The 14,101-nt window shown below is 42.2% G+C and overlaps 1 protein-coding gene across 13 annotated transcripts in view; it reads right to left on the reverse strand.

Annotated features, from left to right (window-relative positions):
* The window catches only part of gramd1bb (GRAM domain containing 1Bb), a 97,702-nt gene that overhangs the window by 63,442 nt on the left and 20,159 nt on the right, over positions 1-14,101 (reverse strand). For 11 of the 13 annotated variants that reach the window (XM_035153645.2, XM_035153629.2, XM_047339476.1 and 8 more), the window contains exon 3: positions 10,046-10,072. Coding sequence is in view for 12 of the 13 variants with exons in the window: in XM_035153629.2 (XP_035009520.2) it covers positions 10,046-10,072 (27 nt within the window). In the remaining variant the exon portion in view is untranslated. Of the gene's footprint in view, positions 1-5,197; positions 6,253-10,045; positions 10,073-12,328; positions 12,578-14,101 lie in introns of those variants that run through there. The other 2 variants (XM_035153638.1, XM_035153641.2) reach the window with 2 other exon arrangements.

Below are 14,101 nucleotides of genomic sequence, written 5' to 3' on the forward strand. Positions count from 1 at the left end.
AACGGTGCGCACAGAGGATTGAGTGCAGAATCACACACGCTGTCTATTTTGAACGATTGCATTAATAATATAGAATACCGGGCGTTTCTATCCGAGTGCGCAAAATATTGGGAGGAGTAGATGCAAATACTTTAGTTTAGCACACGCATTGTGATTTACAAAGCCTGAAAGTAATTGCGGGGATTGTGACTGCATCTATATTTAATACGTTTGAAAGGTAGGTGCTAATAGGCACAGTGTATCTCACAGATGGCTGCAGCCAAACAATACTGAGCATTCACAGCCACTAAAGAACAGAAAATTTACCTCAAACCTAAAGAAAAATGAGTATTGATGTTCATTATGTCTTCCTATTTCCCTCTTGGTGGTGGTCCTGCAGTCCCACCCTCTGCAGGACACCATCACAGCACTGGGCAGCTCCTTCAGCAACAGACTGATCCACCCTAAGTGTCTGAGAGGTATCGCAGGTCGTTCCTTCCTGCATCAGTAAGACTTTACAACCAGCTCTGCTCCAAGTAAAACTACATGCACCACCACTATGGACTGTCACTTAACACTTCTCAACTGTGCAATATTCACTGTACTATACTCATTAGTAAAAGATTTCTGTGCAATATAAACCATTATGTGCAATCCATTTACTGTACATATTCTGACACATAATATATTTCTTTACACTTTACACTGTGTACACTGTCTAATCACATTCACATTTATATATTTTTTTCTATATATTGTTGTATATTTCTATTTCTTTATATTCCTTCACACAAGTACTGCATGCTACTTATGTGATGTCTTCTGCTGCTGTAACATTGCAAATTTCCCCATTGCGGGACTAATAAAGGACTTTTTATCTTATCTTTTAGCCAACATTTTCTTTTTCGCAAGTTACGCTTGTCTCCAGTGCGTTCATCACCTCCGGTGCGCTCTCCTCCCTCTCCATTCCCCGGCTGCTCCGTAATGGGGCCGCTTGTATTGAGAGACCTCACCAATGCCTGTAGCCCATCTTCGATCCCTCTTGCCAGGGCACTGATGGCCACCGTCAGACCAGATACAATGGCCTGAGTGTGGCGCCTGAGCGCTCGTGCCACAGACAGTGAACTGCACCTGCTGCTCAATATTGGTCAGAGGCATCTCGTCCACCGGCCACCCACCTGTTTTATTTGCCGAGGTTTTATTATGAGCTTTTTAAAATTTTGTTCTTCTTCTTATGTCCTGCCATCTTCTTTTAATTTAATCGGTTGTTCTTTTTGTTTTACCCATAGCATTTACTTTCTCACAGATACCATATTGTGTTATATTAAAATGTCTCTGTTGTAGCTCAACAACATTTTTGTTTGCCTCTTCCACTAACACCTCCAATTCCATGGCATTCAATTTCGCTTGAGGTGGAAACCAGTGACGCACGCAAAACACTAATTTAAATACAACTGCCTCTACCATGTTTGCACCTGTTATCATTCACGCTACTATGTTTAGTAGATCACCCTCAAAACGCCCACCAACCAAACCTGCATCTGTTATAATGCAGACACAATTTAGCGCTCTTTATTTGGGATCTTAGATCAGGCCCTAAGAGTGCGTTCATTTTACAGCACTGTTTTACTGCGCCTGGGATGCAAAAGCACGTAAAGATGGGGGCTGTAGTCATATGTTTATGCAATGAGTTGAAATCATTAGCTGTCTCTCAAATCAGCAGCCGCATCCTGCAGAGGACCCGGTCTACGCAGCCGTCGTCTGCTGCATCCTCCAACGGCTGCGTGTACAGCGTCGGCCGAACTAAAATGAGACGGTCTGGTACTGGATGGCTGTGGTCCTTGATGATGTTGTGTGCCTTTCGCAGACACTGCTGGTGGTAAATGTCCTGGATGGTTGGGAGAATGTTTCTAGTGATGTATTGTGCCGTCTCTACCACTCTCTGCATTGATTTGTGGCTGTGAGCGGAACAGTTTCCATACTAGACTGTGATGCAGCCCGTCAGCAACCTCTCTATGGTGCAGTGGTAGAGGTTTGTGTGGATGCTGGCCTCCATGCCAAATTTCCTCAGTCTCCTCGGAAAAAAGAGCTTCTGACGAGCTTTCTTGACCGTGGTGTCTGTTTTAAGTGTCCAGGAAAGGTCCTCAGTGACATGCACACCCAGGGACATGAAGCTGCTGTCTCGATGTGGATGGGGGGGTGTCCACCTCCCTGCTGTATCTGTAATCCACGATCATCTGCTTCGTTTTGCTGACATTGAGAGAGGTTGTTTGCCTTGCACCAGCTCGTCAGTGACGTCACCTCCTCTCTGTAAATCTTGTCATTGTTTGTGATGAAGCCCAGGATGGTTGTGTCGTCTGCAAACTTAATGATGGTGTTGGAGCTGTGCTTGGCTGTGCAGTCGTGGGGGAAGAGGGAATACAGGATGGGGCTGAGCACTCAGCCCTGAGGTGCGCCCCTCTTTAGTATCAGCTGGGAGATGTGACCACAATTCCCACCACCTGGGGCCTGCCTGTCAGGAAGTCATATATCCAGCTGCAGATGGAGGTCTCCAGGCCAAGAACAATGAGCTCCGAGACGAGTTTTGAGGGAATAATGGTGTTGAAAGATGAGCTGTAATCAACAAAGAGCATTCTCAGAGATGTTTTCCCTTTGTTTAGGTGGGTGAGCGTTGTGTTGGTTGCCAAGGCGATGGCATCGTCTGTAGGCAAAAGAAGATGGTCCAAGGTGTCCGGAAGGGAGGAGCAGATGTGGGTTTTGACTAGTCGCTAGTAGCATTTCATGATGACTGATGTCAGTGCGACAGGGCGGTAGTCATTTAAGCAGGAGGCCACTGGTTTCTTGGGGACTGGAAAAATTATAGATGCCTTGAGGGTGGGGACCAAGGACTGACTCAGGGAAGAGGTTGAAGGTGTTGGTGAAAACCTCTGCCAGTTGAACAGCGCACACCCTGAGTGCACGGCCTGGGTTTTTCTTTGCGGGGTTTTCTTTGACCGCTTTGAAGGACCGTCTTACGTCGGTAGCTACTGGGGTCGATGTGGCAGCCTCCCCATCCACACATTGGCGTGTGGCAGGAACTGGGTTGAGCCGTGCGTAGAAGGTGTTGAGCTTGTCCCGGAGTGATGCAGTGGACTGAACTATGTCCCTGGTCCTCCCTTTGTCATCTGTGATGCCGCGTAATCCAGACCACATGCACCTGTTGCAGAGCTGCAGGAGTTGGACTCCACTCTGTCCCTTTAGTCCCTTTTGGCATCCCTGATGGACTTGCGTAGGTTGTAACTGGCTGCTTTGTAGGCTACAGGGTCTCCTGATTTCAATGTGCAGATGGCAGTTTTTGAGACAACATAGTTATGTTACCCATGACAGAGTCTGTGTATCCTCAAACATCTGCCAGTCAGTTGTCTCAAAGCAGTGCTGCAGTCTCATCAGTCTCAGTGTTCCATTTGTGGATGACCCTGGAAACCTTTTTCCCTGTTTAAGTTTCTGTTTATATGCGAGCAGCAGCAGGATGGAGCAGTGATCTACTTTGCCAAAATACAGGGTGGGGGAGGGGTTTATAAAAGTCTCTGACTGGGGTGTAGCAGCAGTCCAATGTTTGTTGTTCCCTGGTGGGGAAGGCGATGTGCTGATAGTATTTAGATTTGGCCACTAAATTGAGACACAGCTATTGTGTTTTATATTTTCATAAAATGATATGGGTGAATATTAGAGGCTCCAGAAGCTAATTTAGTTGGTCCAAATCGATATTAGTTTTTTATTACTGTTTTGTTGTAGCATCAGGCAGAAACAGCACAATATTCTTGATGAATTGTGAGAACATGAACACATTTTTCTTTTAAAATGACGGCACACTCAATGACAACAGCCAGCATTTTTGGTGCAATATGCATCAATATCAGTACAGATCAATATTGGCGATAATGAATACATTGACCACCTCTCTTCTCCAGCTTTTTTGCAGCGAGGGTTGTCACAGCATGATGATAGTGCAAACAAAATGTTTAACAAAATCATTGTTTGGTGAATTTAAAGAGCTGTCATATAAAGAAATCTTACTGAATCTCATTATATAAATATATATGAAGATGTCTGTATGTTCCCTTCTTAAGATCCTCAATGACCATCATTCCAAATTAATGGCTGAAGAGATACTGTTGTGGAGGTGACACAGTGATACCTGCCAGCTGTATTTATGGCAGAGAGTTAACCTGAAGCAATCTGCCCAAGACTGCCCTGTGTCCCCATCGACAGGCACAGTAAATCTAACCAAATTGCCCTTAACGGACCTGGGGAGCAGAGATCACAGTGTAGATTTAGGAGGCCCAGAAGGCAGACGGAGAATTCTTTCTACACACATTTGTGTGTGTGTGAGGTGTATTGCAGTAATACTGATATATAGTAATTTATTTTAGGATTTAAAGATCCACTGTGAATGATTTATGGTGATTGATTGGCAGAATTGAAATATAATATCCTTAATTTATTTCATTAGTTTATTATCACCTTAAACTAACAATTGTACAATTGTATATTCATTGCCTTAGAAGGAGCCCTTTATATCTACATGAGGAGTCTTTCACTGAATCCACTACAGTAGCCCAGAAAGGCCAAATAAGCAGCTCTTTTTTTACGTTACATGTTGAAGGGTTACCTGAAGTCCACCGCGGGTTCTCCTTCCCGCTTGGCAGTGGAGGTTGAAGGGAGGTATTCAGCTGGTTGCAATCTGAACTCTCACCACTAGATGCCACTAAATCTTACACCCTGAATCTTTAAATCTTGAAATACTTAAATCCTTCAATCAATTTAATAAAAAATTTAAAAATAAGTTTATTGACATTAAAAAGCCTACAGTGGACAGTAAGGGAGAAAAATCTGTTTTCCCCAAAAGGGTCAAAACAGGAAAGGGTACAGCTGCAGAACACTGCCGGGGTCATCATTTGATGTGGTCAGTAGAAACATCATTAGCACTGCCAGTAACCAGTAGTCTGGTGTGTAATCGTGCTAGCACATGTTGTAGTAAAAAGATAATCTAGGATGCAAGACTGTCATTGGGTCTTTAACTTGTAAATACAGGTTATGGATAAAATAAGATTTGTTATTTCATGCACCCCATCCTGTCTGCATGACAGCTAATTTGTTTACTCACCAAACTCGAGGTGACAAGATGAGAAGGTACCACAGCTAAAGGAAAGTAAAGAGAAGGGAAATCAGACCTGACCTTATGTTTGTGCATGGTGAACAGGTAGACACCATCCTGGCCTCTCTTCTGGCTCTCATGGCCTCTCTTCAATCACTGTCCCGCCGTTTCGTTGTCAGATTCTCACTTGTCCGGCATCGTTTGTCATCAGCTCCAAGCCACAAAAAAATCCCCCTGGTCCTTCTCCTTCATACAGCACACTCAAATTCAGTCAGGAAAAATAATATCACCCCCTCAGACAGTGAAAGTTGCAAAGAAAGGTGATAAAGACAACAGTTGTCATCTGTAATGCCTTTTCAAGGCTGTAAGGACGTCCACAGTTTTATCTACGATTCCTCACTGACATTGTTAACCAGTATGTCCCCTCCCTGTATTTTAAAAACGCAGCGAGATTCAGTTTTCTGTCCAGGAAGGTTTGTAGCCTTGCTTCCTATCGAATCACCTCACATCAGCATCACTGAGCCATGCATGAGCAGTTGTATGAGGGAGGATGGGTCAAGGATGTGAGCGCTCTGATTGGCTGGTCGACCATGGTGTGTGTGTGGGAAGGTCCCTTTGGTAGGCTCCCTGAGAGCGGCTATGCTTGATAAGGGTGGTCCTTCACTTCCTTCCCTGCTCTCCCTTCTTTATCAGCATCCCTTCCCTTGCTCTGCTCTCCCTCACTTTATCCATCTCTCCTCCTCCTCCTCCGTCTCCCCGTCTGCACTACAAAGCCGCAGACATGCATCCGCGCTCCTCGACCAAAGCATCACGTTGCCTTTGTGAGAAGCTACATGAGCGACACGGTGGGTGCACGTACACAAATGCACACAGGAATATGGGGAAGCTACGTCATGAAGTCATCGCATCAGGAGAGACATGACTACCCAGGCAAAGTCCATGACCCAGATTCATCACAGTCTTCCTCGTCATAACCACATACTGTTTGCAGCTGGAGCTGGACTGGTGTGTAACTACAGGAAGCATTAGAGAGGAAAAAACCCTGTAGATGAAACCATGTAAGGCAAATAAAGAGAAACTATATATCAGTCAGCTACATAATACATTTAGATGAAGAATGAATTAAGCACCACAGCCACTATGACCAAAACAACTGTGGTTCAATACTGTGCTTTTATAAATAAAATATAATACAAATTATCAGCACAAAGCAAAGATGCATGGATTATGTGAAATTAGAATGATTAAGAGGAAAAGGAATGAAGAAGCAGCCTTTCATTATACAGTACAGCACTGGAACCGAAGGCTCCATCCACTGCAGCTTTTAAATCCAGATTTATTTATTTCTATTCACAAGTGCCTGTAATTAAACTATTTTACAAAAGCTAAGGTCATTACATCATTGTATTTCATTTATTTGTATTATTTTACTCCTTTTAACTTATTTGGCAAATGTTTATACAGATTTACCTTCTTCTTTTTTTTACCTCTCTATCTGTTTACCTCTTTTATTCTGCTCTTTTTATTCTCTTTTCCTTGGATTTTGAAAATCTGCTCTCTGATTTTAAATTGATTTCTTTCTCTGTGTTGTTTCTAACCTTGAATCTACATCTGTGAATGAAATGTGCCTTGCCATGATTTCAATTGATTAATATGGACCATCAATATCAGTCCCTCACAACATGCTATCTGTTGTGTAATTGTACTTGACTTCTCCTTCCCTTGTTTGAAAGTCACAGGTAACAAGAAACTAGGAGCTTGTCTACTTTCTGAGTATCATTTACTCAATATGTCCGATCCATGCTTTTCTGAGGCCCCTGCACAGAGTAAAGAGAAAGATCAGATTATGCTGACCTAAAATCTCTGGAAGCTAATGTGTCAAACCACAGACGATGATCGATAATCCGGGCAACTGAGAAGGTGCAAGAGCAATGCAGACATTTAGAACAAAAGACAGAAAGTGCGCGGCTCTCTGGAGACTCTACAGCAGCAGAGCTACTGTATTATAACAACCATTATAAGGGCAAGATTTGTTACTGTCACATTATTCAGCTCGGCAGCCATGATTCTGTCAGCCGCAAAACGCATCAGAGCTTCTCCCTGCCTTGCACACACACTGACAGCCACCGACTCAAACCCCTTTTTAAAAGTTTCCAAATGCACTTTCGTACTGCCAACTTAATCCCGGCAGCGGGCTTTTTACATGCATTATTTACAGTTGGCGTTATAAAAAAAACTATATATTGATCTTAGGAAGTTTGTGCAACCCAAGACCTCTTAGGAAACACAGTTACACGGGATACAGAAACAAAACAAGAGATGTGCCCTGATAGAGGCAAGACTGGGATGATTTAACATGATCATATTTGAAGATTAAGTATATATTTATACTTTCATGTAATATCAACAAATGACACTAGGTGTCTTAAACTAAGTTTGCTGAAAGTCGGCAGGTTGCTGCATAGTTCACATTATACAACTTGCTGTCTTGTGATCGGGGTCAAACACGACACAATCTTCACCAGGAGAAACCCCTGATAAAAACACCAGGAGCCGACACATGTACACCAGGAGTCTGACTGATCCGCCTGCTCCTCTGTGTCGGCCTGCTAAAGAATGACAAGCTGGAGGAGGTGAAACTCTTCAATGGACATCAGTTGTAAAGAAAAGACAGCAACTTGGGCTGAGAAAATGAACTGGGCCCAGCCTGAACCCGACAGGCATTCTGGGTTTTGTGTCTGAACACAGCCCAAGTTAATATAAGCTGTAATGAGTTTGTGTTGCCCTGTCCCTCACATGCATGGTTCTTGCTTGATTTCGTCAATGTGTAGTGTAAAGGGGGCACCTCACCACAACATATACCTTCACCACCTTCACCTCACCTCGCGCTCTGATTGGCTGGAGTTGGCTGGGTTTGTCGCAGACTCTGACTAGATTTCCAGCAGGCTGGAGCTTATTAAGTACTTTCAAATATATACCTCTACCTGCTGTACTACACCATAGTGTCAACAACTTAGATTTTCTAAAATACAAAAAAATGATGTTCTTTTGAGTTGTATTTGTGTTTTTATAGTCGACTTGTATCCAAGACATGTATATGCAGTAAGTGATTATTCCAATTAAAAAAGCTTTGTTAAATGATATAAATAAATGTATATATTTGTTAAATAAATAAAATAACAGCCCATCCTGGAACCTCAGACGCTGGGAATCTCGCCCTAGCACCAGCCTGAGAACCAATGGAGACAGGGCATTTAGTGTGGTCCCCCAACCCTCAGGAACTCCAAGCCGGCGATACCCCACCCCTAACCCACCTGTTCACAGAGCAAGCAAGCATTCCAATTTTTAGTTTATGTTCTTGGTTTGTTTGAATTTTTTGTTTGTTTTCAGTAGCCTTCAGTATTGTGAAAGGTGCTGTATACATTATTATTATTATCATTATTATTACTATTTTTTTACAAACTCATCCATTCCAGTGAAACTAATTTTTCTGACCCTCTGACCTCAGTGAATTGTGTTTTCATTCTGCAACAAAAACTACATTGAATTCAACTCAAAAGGCTAAACTACTGAAATACATCGCACCAAACCTAATATCCCATCTCACACTGCAAGAAAACTATTACAGAGCGAAACTTGTGTATCTAAGAACAACAGAAACAGACTTTACAATAAGTTATTACAGATGACTGTTAGCTAGTTTTACAACAATGGGTGACCTCACAGGAAATGCACACTAAGCCACATAAACCTCATCTTGTGTGTTGGAGTACAGAGACTCCTAGTGGTTCAAACGTGGTTCAGCCTGCTCCTCACCCCACTTGCATGACTAAGCACTCAAAGCATACCAAAGCAGACACACTCACGCATGCACCCACGCACGCACGCACACACACACGCACGCACGCACGCAGACCAGAGCGCGCAGAAAAAAATACACCAGAATCACAGTGCCTCGCTCGGCTCAGAAAACGTGCCGGACAAACAGCACAGCTCGTGACCGATATCGCGACAATATGGTAAAAACAACTGAGGTACCACCACAATTCATTTGGGTGAATTCTACTATTTGTCACTCATAAGTACACATGAAGTAAAAACGCACAAATCAACATCCTGTATGTATTACTATTATACTGTAAATTCGACAGTGGACTGGTGTACTGTGCCGATCATAGAGGATATATAAATAAATACAACCAGAAAATTAACAGTTTGAGTTAAAACTCAGACACGATTCCAATGAGACACAAGTAACTGAAACCTGTAGGACATTTAAAGTATTAAAGCATTTCATATAAGTCAAACGTGGATGACCTGCTTTGTGTTAAATTCCCTGTTCCAACAAATCCTCCTGATGCACCATCATCACCCTTACTCACCTTTTAAACCCCTTTTTCTTCAGCACTGGCACAGCGTCTCTTGTGACAGCGAAACCTTCACACCCTGTAGGATAAACCGTCCGGCCACAGCAGTGTGTGTGTGTGTGTGTGTGTGTGTGTGTGTGTGTGTGTGTGTGTGTGTGTGTGTGTGTGTGTGTGTGTGTGTGTGTGTGTGAGACCTGCCACCAGCTGGCCAGCTGAAAGACTGAAAGCTCCACAATGGTTTCCAATTCACAAAGCTCTGTTTGTGCCCGATGTTGATTGTCAAATAAAAGCAAACAATGGCATTCCACGGCTTGCAACTGTATTCACTGCTGGCCTCCCCCAAATGTAAAGCGCATTCACACACCTTGGTTGGCGGACAAAGCAAGCAAATCTGTGTCACGTGCACGGTTGGCGGGCTGGGGCAAGTGGGGTGACACCCAGCCCAGTATCTCTGCTCCATAAGCCCGCCAAAATACAATGCACACTCACACAACACATGATGCACACTCACAATTCTATAGGTAAAAGCAGAGAGAGTAATGAAGTCAGAAAGCAGACTTACCTGAATTTGTCCGCTGCACTGTCAGACCTGGAAAGAAAAAGACAGGACAGAGGATTCGGTCATGGAATAAGCTGCCAGTCATTTCTGTTTCGATGAAATTCACAATAATAATAATAATAATAATAATAATAATAGATTAATAGTACTTTCAAGTACCCAAGGCTGCTTTTCAGCAGTATTCTCGTTCCCTGCACTACTAAAAAGTAGGGATGCACGATATATATTATCGGCTCGATAATGGGAATTTTATATTATTATTTATTTATCGGAATTGGAAATTATAGCCGATAAAACATCCTATAAATACAGCGCACCTGGTGGCGCTCATGACGTCATACATCCTTGCCTGTCCATACCAACGTGATGTGTTTACGGCGGAACTGAAAACTGCGTTGCTGTTGTGGAAGTTTTTCAAACTTTCTGAGAGCGACTGTAGGATTGCAATTTGCAACAAATGTGCAAAGGTTCCGAGAGGGGGGAAAACATTTGCAAACCAACCTCATAAGTCACCTTAGAGTCTGTCATCGCGACGATGACGTATAGCGAGAATATGAGGCACTTGCAGTCACCGTTACTGAGGGGGGGGGGGAAGTGCAGTGAGTGTCAGTGCAGCAGTGCCTATCCTGCAGGCTTTTGAGAACTGCAGGAAGTTTGCTAGATACAGTCCACAGGCTAAAGCTATTAATGACAGAATGACGGAATTTATCGCTCTTGATGACCAGCCGTTTTCAGTGGAAGAAGACAAGGATTTTCTAGCCCCGCTACACTCCGCCAAGTTGCCGCTTCTTTTCAGATGTGTCCCTGCCTGCACTATACGTACTATAAATCTATAGTATAGTAGTTTTATGCAAAACATTTGATAAGATTTATTTTACATGAAGGCCAAAGTATAGAGAAACCTTCCTTACTCTCATGCACAAAAAGTACACAAGCTATCCGCAACCTTTTTCCTTTTCTTTATTGAGCATAATTCATCCATATTTGCTTACTATATTTTGCAATTTGACCCTCATGTGTGCATTAACTACAGAAGAAACGTGAAATTATTATTGGTATCGCTATTGGCCATGTGAAGCATGTAATTATCGGTATCGGCCGGAAAAATCTAAATTGTGCATCCCTACTAAAAAGCATAATGGACAACACTTTAAATCCCCCACTTACCATTTAGAAGTGCCGTATAAATAGATTGTTTATAACATAGTATGCCATTATGTAGTTGTAGGCACATTTTTTGTGTTTATCCCTGTTTTGCAAACAAGTGAAACTCCTCATTTAAACTTCTACTAAATATCACTTACAGGTATAGTAAAAGTTTAAGAATGCTTGATAACATTATATGACACAAGTTGAATTATATATTCAGTGTAAACTGTTTTGAATGCATCAGTGAACGATTTGTATGTGTATAACTATATATCATTAAATATAATTAAGTTATGTTCTAATGTGTTTATTAATGTATTATTTCTTTCATTTGTTAGGGACAGATCACAAATATGAAAAATTGTATAAAATACCGAATGTAAAACATGAGTTAGAAAAAATAATGATTCACATCCATTCCGTTTGTTAGTGTGCATATATGTAAACATAAACGTACTCTGACTAGTATTGCTGTATAACATCAACAAAATACATTTTATAGTCTAATTCTGATGTGTTATGTTATGTCCTAAAGACCCTTCTAGGGACGAGCATTGGAAATAAGCAGTTGCTAAAAATGCTGTGATACATTACATTGGATTATGTAATAAGTAATATTGCATTCTCACTATGGTCTATTTAAATATATTGACCCCGTGATGGCCTGTCTCTCACTGTGTAATCCTGATTCACAACTCACAATCATATGCTGCGTCATTTGCACTGATGAGTCATATTACACTGACTTAGCAAAGCCATGTCGGGATATTACATAACACTATCTGCAGTTATAGCGGAGGATGCAAATAAAAGAAAATGGCGGTGAATGAGCAAACTTGACCTCGTTTTCATCAACAGGATTTCATCCATTTCTCTCCCTGAACCACCGCGGATGCCCAGATTATCTGGCAGAGGCAGAAAAAAAATCACAGCCAGTGGCACACATAAGCCGACAGCCTGCTGTCACTTCCCCCAAAAACGCAGACTGAACAAACTGTAACTCACGAGGCAAACAGATGAAACACAGATGCAGTAAGAGCAAAACCAAGACTGATGATATGGAGACGGAGAGACGGGTAGAGTTTTAGTAGCTGCAGCAGTGCAGCATCCCGGCAGAACCGCAGCTGTTTTTTTTACCTGCAGAGGAGACATGACATTCCGTGCCCTCTAAAGCCGGCTACAGAACGCTGCTCCTCCTGCAGCTGCTGCAGACGCCCCTCACTACTTATCACCAGCACAGCAAAAAAAGGAGCAGCCAGAAATCCCATATGTTTGACAGGTACTGTTCCTAATTCAAGCGGGTGGAGAGACACAGAGCAGACAATGTGCAGGAGTGAGAGAGGGAAGACTGCAGGACGGAGCGAAGGAGTAGAGGTGTAATGAACAATGCACACAGCCGAAGGCAGGGACGGCTGAGCGGCTGCCTATAATGAGGCTAGACGAAGACGATTCCTGGATATTTTCCCATCCTGCAACATTTCTTGGATACATTTTGTTTTACTGCCGCAAAATGAACCAATCAGAAAAAGTGTATTCTTTGTGCAGCCAGCAACATTTTAACTGTAGCAATTAACACTCTGCTGAGATCAGAATTTTGGATGCAGTACAAAATGTTTTGCAGATGTTGGAGAGAAAGCTGATTTTGCACAATCAAAAGCATGAGATTAGACTAAAACAACAATCCGTTCCTTCTTTTTGCCTCGTGATCTTTTTAAGAAGAATTTAGTTATCTGACATCTACCTACTAATTCCACAAACATCTTTCTGTCTGTATGTGGAACGCAAAGAGTTCATCATATCGGCTTCACACTAGGCATGTGAATTGTTAATGGCCTGAGGATGTGCTGTATCGAATTTGGGGCGATTTGGATGTGTGATACAAAAGTCGTGAACTTTGGGACTGAAGATTGTTTCGATTGCTTAACAGACCTCTGAAACAGCCGACATGCAATGAATGAAATAGTAAAACCAGTAAGGTAAAATGTGTAAGCTAATATATAAGCCACATGTGTGAACAGTAATAAAGCAAATTCAGTTTTATGAATGAAAAACATTGCCAACAAAATCTTCACTGCAGATAAACCAGGTAGGTTTAACACACAGTTTTCTCACTTCACTCTGCACCATAGACCGTTAATAAAAAGCTCTGCACACAACGTTCATCACAATAACAATGAAAAGTGAGAGTATATTGTAGAACTGTTTGAGGAGGAATAAGGAATAATTCTAAAGTAGCTCCAGAGCATTAACACAGGCCAAGAGATCCGGCAGATTCAGAAAGGCCACTGCACTCTGCCTCTAAATGCCACTGGTCCTTCTGCAGACCAATAAATTATCGATTTGAAAACATTTGCCAACAACTGAAATGAACATAATGTGGTTGACAGCTAGTCCAGATATATGTTTACATTTTTGGTTGGTCATTATGTCTTTCCTGACTGCAGTAAATGAACTGCTGGTAAAATCTGACATCCTGCGTTACTAAGAAGGATCTTGCTGAAAATCAAACACAAACATCTGACAATACACATACAACAACAATGGAGACTGTAACTTTTCTTTCCCATGTTCACAGTGCAGTACAATTAGGCTGCAGCGAAAACAAGAACACAAACACCTGCGTCAATGCAGCACTGTTCATTAATGTGTTATTCATACTCACTTTAATAATAGTTTCTAGGACAAAAACACAGGAAGAAAGGAGTTTAGTAATGCAGGTAGTTATTATTTCCTTATCCATTTCCTAATCAACCTGGCACAGAGTTTTCCTTGCTGCACTCATTTACTTCAGGTTAAAAGTAGAATTCCAGTCCAGCAAAAACACACAAACGCTTAAACAGACACATACACACGCCAACACACCACGTTCAGTAAGTGATTTAACAGGCCTGTCACAGGAGCACCTGTGAC

This window comes from Hippoglossus stenolepis, chromosome 4 (genome assembly GCF_022539355.2).
Source record: "Hippoglossus stenolepis isolate QCI-W04-F060 chromosome 4, HSTE1.2, whole genome shotgun sequence".
In the NCBI taxonomy this organism is placed as follows: Eukaryota; Metazoa; Chordata; class Actinopteri; order Pleuronectiformes; family Pleuronectidae; genus Hippoglossus; species Hippoglossus stenolepis.